The sequence below is a fragment of the Gopherus flavomarginatus genome, chromosome 10, assembly GCF_025201925.1.
Source record: "Gopherus flavomarginatus isolate rGopFla2 chromosome 10, rGopFla2.mat.asm, whole genome shotgun sequence".
In the NCBI taxonomy this organism is placed as follows: domain Eukaryota; kingdom Metazoa; phylum Chordata; order Testudines; family Testudinidae; genus Gopherus; species Gopherus flavomarginatus.
In genome coordinates, this window is record NC_066626.1 from 69,314,655 (window position 1) to 69,333,129 (window position 18,475).

The 18,475-nt window shown below is 44.5% G+C and overlaps 1 protein-coding gene across 1 annotated transcript in view; it reads left to right on the forward strand.

The window, feature by feature from the left end:
- Nucleotides 1–1,439: 1,439 nt before the first annotated feature.
- Nucleotides 1,440–18,475, forward strand: part of OSBPL11 (oxysterol binding protein like 11) — a 104,896-nt gene continuing 87,860 nt past the window's right edge. Inside the window, exon 1 of the mRNA XM_050917047.1 lies at nt 1,440–1,528. Coding sequence (XP_050773004.1) covers nt 1,455–1,528 — 74 coding nt within the window. The 5' untranslated portion in view covers nt 1,440–1,454. The remainder of the gene's footprint in view (nt 1,529–18,475) is intronic.

Sequence of the window (18,475 nt, forward strand, 5' to 3'; positions counted from 1 at the left end):
AAGTCCGCGTGTAACTCCGCCTCCCTGAGCCCAGTTATCCGCAGGCGCTGAAGCGATCACCCGAAATTGCATAGACAGGCCAAGAGGCGCTGTAAAGCCGAGGCAAGGGGCAGAGGGCGGTGTTTGTAATAGCCTGGGACCAACAGGGCTGCTACCCCGCTGCAAAGTGTTTATAACACCCCTTCTTTGCATGCCTATAGCCTCTCTTAGGCGGGGGGCACAAAGCCGCTTGGAAGAGCCTTGTCTAAACAGGAAGGGTCTACCCCTATAGTTATTCATGGATAGCTACATCCCCGTGGGGACAGACTCCTGGAGAAGAGTGGCTTTTTTACCTTTAGCATAACTTCCTTCCCAAGCAAGGTCAGCGAAACCAAGAAAAGCCACTGTTATCAGGGCCCGTGCAACCATTTAGGCGACCTAGGTGGTGGCCTAGGGTGCTAGGATTTGGGGAGCGCCATTTTCTTCGGCAGCGACCGTGGGGGCCTGATCGTCGGGCCCAGTCCCTGCTGGCATGTAGGCGGAGGGAGCTAGGGCAGGGGAGCGCGGGGAGGGCCGCCTGCAGCCAAGTAAGGAGGGGGGCAGCACGCAGGGGAACTCCTCGCTCCAGCTCACCCCTTGCCCGCCTCCTCCCCAAGCACACCCTGGCCGCTTCACTTCTCCTGCCTCCCAGGCTTGCGGCGCCAATGAGCTTAGGGGCCGCAAGCCTGGGAGGCGGGAGAAGTGAAACAGTGACAGCGTGCTCGGGGTGGAGACAGAGGAGGGGTGAGCTTGGGCGGGGGGAGGGTGCCTCAGGGCAGAGGGTGGGGGGTGGGGAGCTGTCACGGGGGGCGCCTCAGGGCGGAGGGGGGGAGCTGCCGGGTGTTGGGGGGAGCAAGGTGGAAGTTTCGCCTAGGGCGCAAAACGTCCTTGCACCAGCCCTGACTGTTATATTGGACTAAGACCACCCACTGGTCTAACTGTTTAAACTCATACCTTAAATTATGCCAGAAAACATTCCCATGGAAACAACACCTTAGTCTTGTAACCCCCACTATACAGTAGGTCAGTGTCATCTCCATTTTCTAGGCAGGGAAACCGAGGCACAGACCAATTCAGTGACTTGTTGAAGATTACGCATGCTGAGGCTGTGGCAGAGCTCAAGAATCCAGAACAAGTCCCCTAGTCTACCCAATAGACCACTCTGTCCCCACAATTTCACCCTGTCTGATTTTGCATTTGCAGATGACTTAGCCATCCAGATTTTAATGGACACTGCAACCCTAAGACCTCCATGGAGAAGTTTCTGTTAAGAATGCTGTGTTAGATTCTGTAATTCTCCTGTGGCAGCACTACCTGATGTGATATTCAGGATTTCTGCATGACAGTGGGTGACTATGACAACAGACAGACTTCATAAGAACTGCTGACTTAAACCGTGGGCTCAGTAAGAAGCCAGCAGTAGGTTACATCTCTCCATGGCCAGACTGGAGGAATTGCTCGCAGCTTTAACTCTGTCAAGAGATCATGATCTGTTTCCCTTCTCACTCAGGTAAAAGGCAGTGTCTGTGTTTGGAGCGCTGGGTTCAGCTGATAACATCTCTGCCTAGGACTCATCACTGCACACGCACTGTTCCTATTCTTTGGGCTAAATAGGGGAACTGAAAGGATTATTTGGGAATACAAAGCCATGTCCCAACTTGATATTTCTTTAGTGCCTTTATTGTCATGACCGCCTGTGATTTTGTCTAAAATTGACAGTTACCTCTCAAACCTCCTGCATCCATCTGTCTCCCTCTCACATGCTTTGTCATTCTCTTAATCCTGCAAGCTCTCTGCTTCATTCTCTCTCTCATCTCCATGACTTTTCATATTTCCCAGTGTTCTGTCACAGTCCTGTGATTCCCTGTAGTTCAGGGAACCACAGCCTTGTTCACTATGTGACAGCATATGTTGCCTTTGCAGCAGCGTCCTTCCTGAGTCAGTGAGTTTCTGGCTCTGTGTGCTGAGAAGGGCTGCCACAATGCCTCACAGAGGGAAGACAGGCTGCCAACATTTGACAGGCCTGTGGGTGGTCTGTGAGGTACATGTGCTCAGCCAGCCTGCTGTCAGTGTCACCAGTTCAAATGGCTGGTGCCTCCTTCAGGTGACCTGCATCTGTTTGGGGTTATACAAACCAGGACAAACTCTAGACTTTTCAAAACTGACCAGGGGGTGTCCCTGACTCATGGCTACCAGGGACACATGGCCACCCTTTCATATACACAGGTGTGTAACACTATTATTACTGTAAAAAGCAACAAAGAGTCCTGTGGCACCTTATAGACTAACAGACGTTTTGGAACATAAGCTTTTGTGGGTGAATACCCACTTCGCCAGATGCATGTAACGGAAATTTCCAGAGGCAGATATAAATATACAGGCCAGAATCAGTCTGGAGATGACGAGGTTAGTTCAATCAGGGATGATGAGGCCCTCTTCCAGCAGTTGAGGTGTGAACATCAAGGGAGGAGGAACGTATTATCAAGGCCCCGTGAATGTTCTCAGTTCTGGGCTGACTGGGAATACATCTACACAGCACCTGGGAGGTGTAATTCCCAGCGCAGGCGGCCACACATGCACTAGCTCTGCTTGAGCTAGCACTGAACGATAGCCGTGTGGTCACAGCAGCACAGGCGGTGGCTCAGACGAGCCGCCTAAGCATGTACCCAGGGGGTTGGGTGGGATTGTACTTGGGTGGCTAGTCCAAGCTGCTGCCTGTGCTGCCACAGCCACACAGCTATTTTTAGGCACTAGCTTGAGCAAAGCTAGGGTATGTTTGACTAGCCATGCTAGGAATTACACCTCCCTCCTAGCTACTAGTGTCTAGACATACCCTGGATGTTTTTTCCAACTCCCTCCTGCCCCCTGCCTTTCAGTCTCTTCACCTCAGCTTTACTCCATGCCTGAAGCTCAGATCTTTCTCCCCTCCCTCTCTCACTTGCCCTGTCCCCTTCATCCTTCTCCCTTCCCTTGTCTTTCCATTTAGTTTATCCCCTCCTAAGCCCCAACAAATTGTGGACCTAAATATTTGCTGCCATCACATTGTTCACTCTGCTTGCATGTTCTCTTTCCCCTCCCCATATCTATCATGTGTATTAGACCCCAAGGCCTTCAGGGCAGGAACTGTCTACTACTCTTTCTTTGCCCAGTTGCTAGCACAATGGGGCCCTGATTTGGGTTGATCCCCAGGCACTAAGAAGATAAAAAAAATAATAGCATTCTCTGTAACAAGCTGGATCTAAACTGTGCAACTGTTAGCAAACATTAATCTTTCATTATTCTTCTTATATCAGACTCTCATGATTACTTGACCAACCCCTCCCCGCCCCCCCCGAATCATTTGTGTAAGCCAAAGATTCTGGCTGAACTCTGAAGAGTGTTTTCTTTTAGATACATGAATGTCTTTGTCCTAGTAAGCCTGTCCGTTATTATCCACTCTGTACTCTGAACTTTAGCTAACCCTAGTGTATTATGAATAAGCTGACCTTTAGCTGGACTATAGCATGTTATTAAATAGTAGCTTGCGTGTCTTCTGTACTCTAAACTCTTGACCCTTAGGGAACTGTCCAGATGTCCAGAAAGGAACTACTTATAATTGATCTGGGGCAGGTGCTTTCTGTAATCCGTCTGTAGGATGTTTTAGCTTATCAGTAATTATTCTACCAGATGATTTCTGTCATAGTGACTTGGTTATAGATATCTTTTGCAATTGATAAAATAGTAGATGGTCGACCTGATATCTTTAGCTTATCAATTATGTAAAACAGATACCACGAAAAGAAGTCCTCAGTCAATAGTTCACGTTCTTGGTCTCTTTTCAGTAAACATACATAGTATATAAAGAGATGCCTGTTATAGATGTATGCTGTAATGGACAAAATGGTGTAATTGAAAAGGGATGCTCATAAGTGCTCTGTAATTGATAAACTTAGTACTTGACAAAATAGGCTAGGAGATGTGTTCTGTAATCAATGTCTCAGCAAAACATTAAGGTATGGATTAATGTCTAAGCATTAAGAGCTAACCGTGGTCCTAGCAGTGATACATTAAGTACAGATATCATTGGCTTATTGATTCAAAATAAAATCAAACACGAGAGGACTTTTCTTTGTTCTGAACAGTCTACAAGAGATGAGTTTCAGGGAGTTTGTCTGAAGTGAACTCAGGTAGGCGGCCTCACTTCCATACTCTCAGATTTGGTATGTATGTTTCCTTTGCTATATTCTGTATAGTACTGCATTAAGTATTGCTGGATGGTCTGTCTTAACTAACTCCGCTGAAGTTTTATTTATTTGACATCGTGACGTATTAAATCTCAACCGGCAACATGACAAATTCCCTAGTTTCCATGGCACTCTGGTGCAGCAAACTGGAAATTCTGTGACAGCTTCATTTAGATTAAAAAGGTGGCAGCTTTGAATTAACTGTAAAAATGAATAATTCAATCAGTCCAGTAGCTCCTGTGTTTATGCTGCCCTACATTTCAGTTTTCAATATGCTGCTGATTCAGCAGATACATGGGAGGAAGCTGGAGGTTTTGGCAGCTAGATGGGGACAACTGGATCCTCTAGCACTTGGGAAGACAAGGGGTGGCAATCTGGGATTGGGGGGTAAACACGTTAGATGCATGCTACCGCTGAAGCGATCAGCTGTGAAATACTCACTGTGTTGACATTTGAATTGTCATCTTTTGACTGTGATGTCACCAATCCACCAAGATGATCGAGACCATTTACAGTTCAGAACTATTGTTTCAGGCTGTCTGCTGACAGCACTGCATCAATTTACACTTAGTTCACATTTGTAAGGTTATCTTAATGGAAGGGTTAGATTCCAGACTGCAGCAAGAGGTGGGTTCTGTAGCAATTTCCAGTTATGGAATTGCGGAATACAGAGATAGACAGTGGTGATTGTTATTTTATGAGGTAAGATGAAGGCTCTTTTCTTGAATGGAATTGTATTGAATGCGGAAAGGCTATTTTAACACAAATGAGGAGTCCTTGTGGCACTTTAGAGACTAACAAAGTATTTGAGCATAAGATTTCATGGGCTAAAACCCACTTCATCAGATGCATGGAGTGAAAAATACAGAAAGTGGGTATATATATTACAGCACATGAAAAGATGGGAGTTGCCTTACCAAGTGTGTGTGGGGGGGTCCAGTGCTAATGAGGCTAATTCAATTAAGGTGGAAGTCACCCATTTCCAACAGTTGGTAAGAAGGTGTGAGTATCAGCAGAGGGGAAAATTACTTTTTGTAGTGACCCATCCTCTCCCAGTCTTTATTCAGGCCTAATTTGATGGTGTCCAGTTTGCAAATTAATTCCAGTTCAGCAGTTTTTAACACAATTTTAACACAAGCACACACACCTCAAACATAAGTCACTGGGGCATTACGCAGATAAAAGCTCTGTCTGTTTAACAAAGGGAAGATAGAGACTAAACTCCCAAGACCTCCTCTACCCCACTTTCTCTAGTCAGACCCAGTCACACTGGTAATCAATTGTGTATCTTCTAAACAGCCATCGTTTACAAAGGCAACAGCATCTTATATGGAGCTGAGGTCTTAATAGCTGCTCAGACCCTGTTTAAATTGTAACAATATACATCTAGGAGAAGTTGGAGAGGTAACGGGAATCTCCCAAACGAGACTCCCTGAAGCTAGCATAGGCCTTTTCCTACAGTCTCTCACTGTCATGCTACCATCAGTGTAGCCCCACCAGTGGTTTCTAAAAGATATGCTCTAGCTCAGCCAAAAGTTATGGGCCTGATGTAGGAATCACTGGGTGAGGTTCTATGTCCTGTGTTATGCAGGAGGCCAGACTAGATGATCACAGTGGTCCCTTCTGACCTTAAAATCTGTGACTCACTGGAAGCAGCCCTGCTAGTGTAGACCATCCTGTGGTCTCTTTAGCATTACTCTGAACAGGGTTAAACAACACAGTGGTGAAATACCTCCATATCTGTGCCTTGTCTACATCAGCGCTCCAGCCACTGATGCAGGTGGAGCTGCAACAGTGAGAGATTTTTAGAAAAATGCCAGAGCAGACAAGGTAACATAGTTCAGGTAAGGCCAAAGTAAAGCTGTGTTGCTATATTCATTCCCCTCCAATCATAAAATCACAGGACTGGAAAGGACCTTGAGAGGTCATCTAGTCCAATCCCCTGCACTCATGGCAGGACTAAGTATTATCCAGATCATACCTGACAGGTGTTTGTCTAACCTGCTCTTAAAAATCTCCAGTGATGGAGATTCCACCACGTCCCTAGGCAATTTATTCCAGTGCTTAACCACCCTGACAGTTAGGAAGTTTTTCCTAATGTCCAACCTACACCTCCCTTGCTGCAATTTAAGCCCATTGCTTCTTGTCTTATCCTCAGAGGTTAAGGAGAACAGTTTTTCCTCCCTCCTCTTTGTAACAACCTTTTATGTATTGAAAACTGTTACCATGTCTCGTCTCAGGATTCTCTTGTCCAGACTAAACAAATCCAGTTGTTTCAATCTTTCCTCACAGGTCAATGTTTTCTAGACCTTTAATCATTTTTGTTGCTCTTCTCTGGACTGTCTCCAATTTGTCCACATCTTTCCTGGAATGTGGCACCCAGAACTCTCTGGAGCCTCAAGCACAGGAATACAGGGCTGTGTTTCAGTGAAAGGAAATCATCTTTCTCTGCCCCTTGCCTCACTACCACTACTCCTGTAAGTATCCGTTACTATGAAACAGATAGAGGACTATTACAATGGAAAAAAATACAGAGGGCTAGATCCTACTTTCCTGATTCACCCAAGCAATCGTGGTGCCTTCAAAGGAACTACTCTCATGAATCATGAGCCAGAATGTCCAGTGGAAATAGAGAGATAAAAGTGCAACATGTATTTTAATTTCCCTCAGTTTAAGGAGGAACCTTTGTGCTGCCGCTGGCCCGCATGGATGGCTGCAGGTTAGCATTGGCGCTCAGAGATGCTTAATACAACCTGGAGACTAGATTCATAGATTCATAGACTCTAGGACTGGAAGGGACCTCAAGAGGTCATCGAGTCCAGTCTCCTGCCCTCATGGCAGGACCAAATACTATCTAGACCATCCCTGATAGACATTTATCTAACCTACTCTTAAATATCTCCAGAGATGGAGATTCCACACCCTCCCTAGGCAATTTATTCCAGTGTTTAACTACCCTGACAGTTAGGAACTTTTTCCTAATGTCCAACCTAAATCTCCCTTGCTGCAGTTTAAGCCCATTGCTTCTTGTTCTATCATTAGAGGCTAAGGTGAACAAGTTTTCTCCCTCCTCCTGATGACACCCTTTTAGATACCTGAAAACTGCTATCATGTCCTCTCTCAGTCTTATCTTTTCCAAACTAAACAAACCCAATTCTTTCAGCCTTCCTTCGCAGGTCATGTTCTCAAGACCTTTAATCATTCTTGTTGCTCTTCTCTGGACCCTCTCCAATTTCTCCACATCTTTCTTGAAATGCGGTGCCCAGAACTGGACACAATACTCCAGTTGAGGCCTAACCAGTGCAGAGTAGAGCGGAAGAATGACTTCTCATGTCTTGCTCACAACACACCTGTTAATGCATCCCAGAATCACGTTTGCTTTTTTTGCAACAGCATCACACTGTTGACTCATATTTAGCTTGTGGTCCACTATAACCCCTAGATCCCTTTCTGCCGTACTCCTTCCTAGACAGTCTCTTCCCATTCTGTATGTGTGAAACTGATTGTTCCTTCCTAAGTGGAGCACTTTGCATTTGCCTTTATTAAACTTCATCCAGTTTACCTCAGACCATTTCTCCGATTTGTCCAGATCATTTTGAATTATGAGCCTATCCTCCAAAGCAGTTACAATCCCTCCCAGTTTGGTATCATCTGCAAACTTAATAAGCGTACTTTCTATGCCAACATGTAAGTTGTTGATGAAGATATTGAACAGAGCCAGTCCCAAAACAGACCCCTGCGGAACCCCACTTGTTATTACCTTTCCAGCAGGATTGGGAACCATTAATAACTACTCAGTATCCCTATCTAAATTGTATTTGCCTAGTTTATCGATAAGAATACCAGGCAAGACAGTATCAAATACCTTACTAAAGTCTAGGTATACCACATTCACTGCTTCTCCCTTATCCACAAGACTCGTTATCCTATCAAAGAAAGCTATCAGATTGGTTTGATACTATCTGTTCTTTATAAATCCATGCTGGCTATTCCCTATCACCTTACCACCTTCCAAGTGTCTGCAGATGATTTCCTTAATTACTTGCTCCATTATCTTCCCTGGCACAGAAGTTAAACTAACTGGTCTGTAGTTTCCTGGGTTGTTTTTATTTCCTTTTTTATAGATGGGCACTATATTTGCCTTTTTCCAGTCATTTTGAATCTCTCCCATTTCCCATGATTTTCCAAAGATAATAGCTAGAGGCTCAGTTATCTCCTCTGTTAGCTCCTTGAGTATTCTAGGATGCATTTCATCAGGCCCTGGTGACTTGCAGGCATCTAACTTTTCTAATTTTTAACCTGTTCTTTCTTTATTTTATCTTCTAAACCTACCCCCTTCCCATAAGCATTCATTGTGTTAGGCATTCCTTCAGACTTCTTGGTGAAGACCGAAACAAAGAAATCATTAAGCATCTCTGCCATTTCCAAGTTTCCTGTTACTATTTCTCCCTCCTCACTGAGCAGTGGGCCTACCCTGTCCTTGGTCTTCCTCTTGCTTCTAATGTATTGATAAAAAGTCTTCTTGTTTCCCTTTATTCCCATAGCTAGTTTGAGCTCATTTTGTGCCTTTGCCTTTCTAATCTTGCCCCTGCATTCCTGTGTTGTTTGCCTATATTCATCCTTTGTAATCTGACCTAGTTTCCATTTTTTATATGACTCCTTTTTATTTTTTAGATCATGCAAGATCTCGTGGTTAAGCCAAAGTGGTCTTTTGCCACATTTTCTATCTTTCCTACCCAGCGGAATAGCTTGCTTTTGGGCCCTTAATAGTGTCCCTTTGAAAAATCGCCAACTCTCCTCAGTTGTTTTTCCCCTCAGTCTTGATTCCCATGGGACTTTACCTATCAGTTCTCTGAGCTTACCAAAATCCGCTTTCCTGAAATCCATTGTCTCTATTTTGCTGTACTCCCTTCTACCCTTCCTTAGAATTGCAAACTCTATGATTTTCATGATCACTTTCACCCAAGCTGCCTTATACTTTCAAATTCTCAATGAGTTCCTCCCTATTGTTAAAATCAAGTCTAGAACAGCTTCCCTCCAGTAGCTTTTTCAACCTTCTGAAATAAAAAGTTGTCTGAAATGCAGTCCAAGAACTTATTGGATAGTCTGTGCCCCGTGGTGTTATTTTCCCAACATATATTTGAATAGTTGAAGTCCTCCATCACCACCAAATCTTGGGCTTTGGATGATTTTGTTAGTTGTTTAAAAAAAGCCTCATCCACCTCTTCCACCTGGTTAGGTGGCCTGTAGTAGACTCCTAGCACGACATCACCTTTGTTTTTTACCCCTTTTAGCCTAACTCAGAGACTCTCAACACTTCCATCTCCTATGTCCATTTCCACCTCAGTCCAAGTGTGTACATTTTTAATATATAAGGCAACACCTCCTCCCTTTTTCCCCGTCTATCCTTCCTGAGCAAGCTGTACCCATCCACACCAACATTCCAATCATGTGTATTATCCCACCAAGTTTCAGTGATGCCAACAATGTCATAGTTGTATTTATTTATTAGCACTTCCAGTTCTTCCTGCTTATTACCCATACTTCTCGCATTTGTATATAGGCATCTAAGATACTGGTTTGATCTTGCCTCCCAGTTTTGCCCTGACCCTCCTTTCTTTCTGCCATTATAGCCCAGATGAAAACTCCGGCAAGGGTAGGAGGAGAAGAAGCAGCTGCATAGCAAGTGTCATGTGTTGGTAGACTCTGCTGCCACTTTCACTCAGCTCCTCCCCCAGCACGTGCCCCACACTAGTAAAACCAGGATTTTGCCCTGAGGATGTTGTCAGCAGATGGATGCATTTTACTAACATAAGCAGTTAAAACTCAATGGAATGTATCAGCAAACATGAGAAACTAAACACCGGTTCCATGTGGACATGGGCTAAATGCAAATTTTAAACAAATAGTGTTAATGCAGTGGTAAGGCTAGAGCAAGGGGTTCAGTCTTGGAATGTCCTGAGCGCTCAATATTTCAACTTTAACTTTGCATTGAAGAAAGTTTATTTTTGTTTTAATTTTTTTTAAAGTGTGTTCTAATGAGAGAAAGAGAAATCTAGAGTTGTTTGGCTTGGGTCGCTTACTCTGACTTTATCAGCCATGTTTGTCAATTGTTTGATCAGGTCCTACTGCTTTCCTTTTGCAGAGCTTTCAAGTTCTTTTAACAAGCAGGTTTTTGCTGAAAGGTCTCTACTTGGGGGTTCTCTCTCCTACCGAGTTCATAAGAATTATAGGCTCCCAGCTGCAGCAGAGCACATGGTGGCATCCTTAACTGACCTTAAGTAAGTTCCTTGATGAATAAGGACCAATTCAACCTAAGACCTTACAAGCTGGATAGCTTCAGCAACGATGTAAGAACAGCCTTAACAAATGTGTACTTGAAATTAGAGCTGGTTAGAAAATCAATATTTTTCCTGCAAGAAATTTTAAATTAAAAACAGTTTTGAATTGGCATTATCAATGTTTTTTTTTAAACCAAGAAATCACAACAAATTACATTCAAACTGAACATTTTCATTTCGATACTTTGTGTGTGTGTGTGTGTGTGTGTGTGTGTGTGTGTGTGTGTGTGTGTGTGTGTGTGTGTGTGTGTGTGAACATTTTCCATCAGAATTGATATGTCCCCTTGAAAATTTTCAGTATTAATTAAATCATGTTTTGGGTAGGTAAATTTCTGCACTAAAAATTGTGACCAGCTCTACTTGAAATGTGATTTTAAATAAATTGAAATGCGCACTTCCTCCAGAGGCTCCCATAGGAGAGGGTGAAGGGGCATGAAGGATTTATAACTTGATTCTGCTCTAACGGTTAGACCTGATTTAAAATTATTATTAAACATTTATATGGATAGCTCAGTGGTTTGAGCATTGGCCTACTAAACCCAGGGGTGTAAGCTCAATCATTGAGGAGGCCAGTTAGGGATTTGGAGCAAAATCAGTACTTGGTCCTGCTAGAGAAGGCAGGGGGCTGGACTTGATGACCTTTCAGGGTCCCTTCCAGTTCTGTGAGATAGGATAGGCTTTACTAAAAACAAAAAAAGTATCTAAAGGCTGCAATCAGCTAGAGGCCCCATTGTGGTAGGCACACTGCAAATATAGAATAAATGATAGCTCCTGTCCCCAAGGAGCTTACAATCTAAAATGTTTGTAACTTTAAAACTACTGAACTGATTTTTGTCAGGTACTAAGGGGATTGATTCGATTGGATGAAGCCTCCGCAAAATATGGCATGGAAATCAGTGCAGAGAAAACCAAGCTGATGACAAACAAACGTGATGAGATCAGCTCACATATCACAGTTAGTGGACAAGAGCTGGAGACCGTGAAACAGTTCAAGTATTTGGGGGCAATCATCACTGATGAAGGATCCAAGGCAGAAATTCGGGCAAGAATTGAGCAAACAACAGCAGCAGTGGCAAAGCTAAAGCCAATTTGGAGGAATAAGAACATCTCCCTGGAATTCGAACTGAAATTGCTGCATGCACTGGTCATTGCCATTTGTCTTATGTGTGTGAGACATGGACAATTACAGCAGAACTTGAAAGGAAAATACAGGTAGTAGAGATGAGATACTTCTGTAAAATCTTGGGCCTCTCCTACTTTGACCACATCACTAATGAAGAGGTCAGCAACACAATCACCCAATGCGCTGGGTCATATGAAGACCTCCTGACGACCGTGAAGAAGCGCAAGCTGAAGTGGTATGGCCATGTAACAAGATCATCTGGCCTGTCCAAGATCATCCTCCAAGGGACAGTACGAGGGAAGAGAAGAAGAAGTAGACAGAAGAAGAGTTGGACTGGCAACATAAAAGAATGGACAGGAATGGACTTTGCGGAGACTCAGGCACTGACACAAAATCGTCAGGGATGGAGACAATTGGTTGATTGCTCATTATTGATGGTGCCCCAATGACCAACACAGTTATGGGAGTAATGATGAGGGGGATCTATTTAAAAAAAACCAAAAAACAAGTCTGAAGGTTTTAGCTTCACTCATATTAGTTGGTTGGGTGCTCAGGTTCTGATTGAAACATATGGAGAAACCACCTGAATGGTTCAAAAACTGTTTATCTGATTTTCCTCAGGGTCCCCCAAAAATGTATTTGTAGAGAAGACCAAGCATGGAAAATTTCATGAGAAAATTATAAGCAATCCAAAAAGCAAGAGAAGAATGGAAGCTGGAGTTCCACGTGTTATGTTGGTGCTTGCTGTAACACAATAGATAACATTTTCAGGACAAGTAAAGTTTGTGGTCAATATTACTTCAGTGTTAGTTCTTTATTCAAAACAGAATTCTCTACAAATAAAAAAGGAATATTATGGTATTTCAAGGAAAATGTCCTGTCTGAGGGCAAGGAATTCAGCACTTGTGAATGAAAAGCTGAAGAAACATTTGATCTGATTAGAACAGACCTGCAAAGACTCCCCAGAATCTGAGCACAAACAGCTTGTAGGCAGCACCAGTCATGATGAGACTGAAGAGATGACCATTTGAAGTTACAGTGCAATTACAACTCAACTGATCAGGGTAAGGAGAAGAAATAGGGCAGCTGGCAACAGAAAGAGCATAGCAGCAAGCTTCCTTAAATGGGGCTGATACAACAACATATCAATCGAGCACAAACCAGCAGGAAACACAGGTTTGCCTATCAAAAATACAAATGGGTTTTGGCTGATTTTCCAAACTGATCTGGCTGTTGTGATATACCTAGAAATTGCACTTGAACACAGATGACATGGAGATAAATGTAATAATGGGAGATGTACAGCAAATGGATAGATGCCAACATTGCCATAGGAACCACTCTGCAAAAGTGTGTAGGAGTGCAGCAAGTCATGAAAAGCTTTTAGGAAGGAAGGAGGGGATCGTGACTGAGGCAGCTGAATTCACTCAGTGACTGGTAAATTTAATCTAGATATTAATAAAAATGCATTAACTTTCAAAGAGATTTAGAAATAGAATGCAAAACAGAAAAGGGCTTTGTCTTTTATTGCTCCTCTGTGACTTAGGAAGCAGCCTCAAAAAGTGGCTCACCCCTAACCCCATTTCCTAGAGAGGCAACTAGGAGAGGAGGGAGCACGCACAACGGATGAAGGGCCCAATTTTGCTGTAACTGGGAGGAGAACCAGGACCTCAGTGTTTGAACTGTGAAGTTCTGGCTGAATTCCCTTTGCAAGGGGTCTGGTGTTCTTCAGACTAATACAAGGAGAGTTTGTGTTACATGCGTTTTTACACTTAACTTTACATCCCCTTCACAGTGCACAATCCAGAACTGTTCCTAGCTACACCGTGCATTGACCCCATTGCTCACCTTTGCCTCTCCCAGTCTTCACGTTCCCAATGCAGCACTATGCAGGAGAGTTGGGGGATTGAGAGGGGGGCGGCACATAGGCTGCTGCGTCCTGGCTGTCCACAGGAGGGGAAGCCTCTGCAGGAGGTCCAGCACCGGCAGCTCAGACTACCAACAGCTGTCTCTAGTGGCAGAGGCCACTGAAGCATCCACTGTAATTCAGCCAAAAATGCTGAGCTGTCGGGCACTTCCTGAGAGATCACATGAAGGAAAAAAATGCAGCAAAATCACAGGACTCACAAAAGATATAATGGGAGTTGGCAGCACTGCACTGGTTCATGTGGTCTGCTTCCCCCTTAGTGTATCCGTGTGCGCACGCACACATTGGTGAAAACCCTGGGACAAGGCAGAATTTTAAAACAGACTTTTTTTTTTTTGCTTGTTTTGTACATTGGAAACATCAGCTGCTGTCTGCCCCCCGTGCTGGAGAACCCTTTGGAGCAATGGTTCTCAACCAGGATACGCGGACCCTTGGGGGTATTTAGAGGTCGTCTAGGCTGTACATCAACTCATCTAGATATTTGCCTTGTTTTACAACAGGCTACATAAAAAGCACTAGCCAAGTGAGTACAAACTAAAATTTCATACAGACAATGACTTTGCTGCTCTATATACTATACATTGAAACGGAAGAACAATATTTATATCCCTATTGATTTACTTTATAATTATGTGGTAAAAATGAGAAAGTCAGGAATTTCTCAGGAATAGAGTGCTCTGACACTTGAATTTTTTTATGTCTGATTTTGTAAGCAAATCGTTTTTAAGTGAGGTGCAACTTGGGGGTACGCAAGACAAATCAGACTCTGGAAAGGGGTACAGTCATCTGGAAAGGTTCAGAGCCACTGCTTTGGAGGATTGAAATGGAAGAATGCCATCACAACAGCCTGAAACTCAAACTGCAGTTTTCTCAGCCTTGTTAAGTCATCGATATATAGATGGCTCACCAGCTGCTGGGTATTAGATTGTTGATTCTGTAAGTCCCTGGTTGGTGCACAGAGGGATGTGCAAGGTTGTGGCACTCCAGCACAAAGGCAGGGTAAGCACTACTGGACCAGAAGTAATTCTCCAGCTCCTTGTGCTTCCAGGGCCAGATATGTAAAGGCATTTAGATGCTTAATGCTCATTGGGAATTAGATGCCTAAATATCTTTACAAATCCTGTCCCCACTCTCTCTCAGAAGTGCAAGGTAAAAATGGGTGGCATAGGTGGAGAATGGGCATGTCTGCAGCAACTTGAGTTTATGAGCCTCATAAAGCCAACAGTGCTATGCATTCCCCTCTCTTGCCTCATTCCTGCTAGTAAGCAGGAGCAGCTTGGCCACACAGCATTATTGTGGGATTGGGAATCCTCTGAGCTTCCTTGTCTACTCATATTTTAACCCTGCCTCTGTACCCCTGAACTATGCAGGATCAAGCCCTAAAGAAGGACTTTCCTTATGGGGAAAACTTAAAACTTGTCACACTTCAAGCAAAAATTCTTTTACCTTTTTTGTTTTCTCTTGATATGCTTGCTAACTCCTGAAATTATTGATGTGTAAATGGGTTCTCTCTTTCACAGCTTCCTCGTCCCTTATTCCTAGTTCAACCCAGTGGCAATCTCAGACGAAATCTGAGATATAAGTCATTGCAGAAATAGCCACACTGAAAACTAGTCAAAAAGAGAAAAGATTTATGGGTGCAATGATCCCCTACATGGGAGGAGATACTTAAGAAGGTAATCACCTGGCATTGGTAGAAAAAGTATGAGGGTACCAAGGAAACCTGAGAAGGAGAGTGAAAGGAATGATCTCTGACATACTATGCAACAGCCAGTCATATTCCCAACAGGTGTCTCCAAATCAGTGTGAGAATCAGGACTGATATAAAATGCTGCAGTTAGCTCTGAATAATGTAGAGCCTTATTTATCATGGAGGACCTGGAGCCTAGTGGAAAGCTATGAGTTGCCCTCTTCATGATGCCAACAATTATACCAGATCTTCTCTAAAGCTTTAGAAGCAAAGGATTCTGGGACATACATGAGAACTGGTGTGCAGCTGGGGGATGAACATGTTTGAATGTCAGGTTGTGACTTGTGTCAGCTGTCAAGTATCAGGTGTCACCAAAGTTGTTGGGCAATCACCTGTCAAGTGGCCATTTTTTGGCAAAGAAGAGGGGCAAAAACAGTTGGATCTACATTTTAGCAAACAGCAGCATGGACCTTCTTTCACTGTGAGACACCATGACTCCAACCTCACAGCAGGAATGAAGTTTTTCTAGGGGTAACCCTCAGGAAAATGCATTTCAAAGGGCACTGGACTATAAAAGTTTGGAGCAAAAACTCGCCAAGGTAGCGTGCTCGCACTCTCTCTCTCTCTCTCTCTCTCACCTAAGCAGGCAAAAGAAGCAGTCATTTGACTTTGGGAGGAATCCTGACCTGAAATTTGGTCAGTCCTGTTGCCGGGAGCATGTGGTAAGGATATTATCTTGAACCAAGTCTGCTTTGTTAAGTTTTAGCGCTAGGAAGCATTTTATCTTTATTTCTCTTGTAAGCATTTCTTACTTTAGGGCCTTGTACTTACTTAAAATCTAACTTTTTGTAATTAAATAAACTTGTTTTATTCTTTAATCAAAATCAGAGGTGTCCACCTGAGCCTGAGAAGGAGCCAGTATTTACCAATGTACATTGCCAAAGAGTCACAGTTATACGTCAGCAGCCCCCCCATCAGCTCTGCCCCCGCTTCCAGTGCCTCCCACCCACTGGCAGTCCCACCGATCAGTGCCTCCTCCTCCCTCCCTGCACCTCCCGATCAGCTGTTTTGTGGCGTGCAGGAGGCTTAGAGCGGGAGGGAGAGGAGCGAGGGCACAGCAGGCTCAGGGTAGGGGGCAGGAAGGGGTGTAGTGGGGGCAGGGCCTGTGGCAGAACCAGGGGTTGAATGTTGAGCCCCCCTCGCCACATTGGAAAGTTGGCACGTGTAGCTCCAGCCCCGGAGTTGGTGCCTATACAGGAAGCCGCATATTAACTTCTAAAGAGCCACAGGTTGGCCACCTCTGATCAAAATGAATCCAGTGTTGCATTCAAACTGAATTGTTTGGGTAACTCCAGTTAAAGTAGTAAACTGTTGGATATTGTTCCCTTACAGGGGCAATGGACCTAAAATATTGAACTGTCCAAGAAAGGGCTGGACAGTGCAGAACATTTGGGGCTGTGTGTTGGGGTCATCCTGCAAGTGGTAACCAAGGCTGGAGGAAGCCAGCATGTGACTGCAGCGTGCTGGCAGGCTGCATCTGTACACAGACACTCAGGATGTGACCTGCCATTTTGCTGTATGTGAGCTGCCCTGGTTGGGGTCGACAGCAGCAAAGCATTGTGAGGTACCCCAAGTTGCAGGGCAAATGGTGACAGAACTCCTCAGTGGTCATGACTGCACCCTGGAATGTGACGACAACCTCCTGTTAGGGTGCTAAATGTTATTATCCCCATGCTGCAGGTGGGAGAATTAAGGAAGACTTTGGGCAAGGTGCTGAGTACCCCCAAGAGATGCTGAGCAGCCTCCACTCTCACTACAGACAAACTCTGCCTCTCCATTGATTTCAATGGGAGCTGAGAGCACTCAGTACCTTGCAGGATCAGACCAAAGTCATTATGACTCAAATTTTCAAGTGATACTTCTTATCCTGGCCATCTCGGTTTTAGAGGGCTCAGCCTTGACCCCAGTGGCCTCATTTGCAGACGTACTGCCTTTGCCAGCTCTTGCAGATTGGGGTGCTCAGCACTGCTGAAAAGTGACTTACTCAAAGCTGTTTGGTAAATTAGTGGCAGAGCCAGGATTAGAACTCAGCAGCAGCTGGATCCAGTCCCTCTGCTCACAGCATGCCTCCCTGTCAGAGCTTATGATCATGGAACAAAGTGATCCCTTTTGCCTCAACAGAAACAGTCATTTCATGAGCTGTAAAGTTCAGGAGGAAGGCTGCAGCAAATTCCTTAGCTTGTGCAAAATTAGCACATTCAGTTGACATCCTTCAGTCACACGCTCGCATTGTGCAAGAGTGGCTTGGCCTTTCCACACAAAGGGAGACTTGGGAAAGCCCCATCCGCCAGTGTATACTTGTGTATAAGTGAAAAGGGCAGGGGAGGGTTCCTGTGTGACTGGAGCACCCAGAGGCTGGAAGCCAAAAGGAAGGCTCTATGCACACAGTCAGCTGTTAACAACAACACTGACACACTGCCAATTTAAAAACTGGGCTTGCTTCCAAAATCACTGCTGGCCTCTGGGGAGATGCTTTGCCAATAGCAGGAGTCACAACTAAGTGACAACATCAGACTATGTGGGAGGCCTCATCTAGACTGACTAGAATGGCATCTAGGGATCTGGCCACCACATAGTTGCCCCTAACCCAGTGACAACATGGTTAAAGACCGTAGATAGTACCTAACTGTGGTTCTGTAACCAGGTTGTAGTTGTGGGGCAGAGGGGGCCTAAAAGTCATCCTGAAATCCTGCCTCCGCAAGACATAAGATGCAGTGGGACTGTGAGGTTCTGCTGTGTACGTGTAGGGGCATAATTCTGGCAGCTCATGCAGGGGTGCAGGAGGGTTGTATGCATTTCACATGGTGTGCAACTGAGTTTGGCAAACTACATTCATGATAGCACATATAGGGGGGGTTGTGATAGGAAGGGACATGATCAGCTGATCTGCAACTATGTAGATGTGGGTGACTTTCCTAGAGGCAGCGTCATCTGCAGGTTGTGTGTGGCAGAACACTCTCCAAATATGGTAGGTAGCTGTGATATAAGCAGGGAAACCTATTGAATAAGCAGGTGCAGACAATCTGACAGCAGTGCCAACAGTGCACGGTGGAGGCGCTGCTGCTCTTATAAAATGCCACAGATGACCAAAGA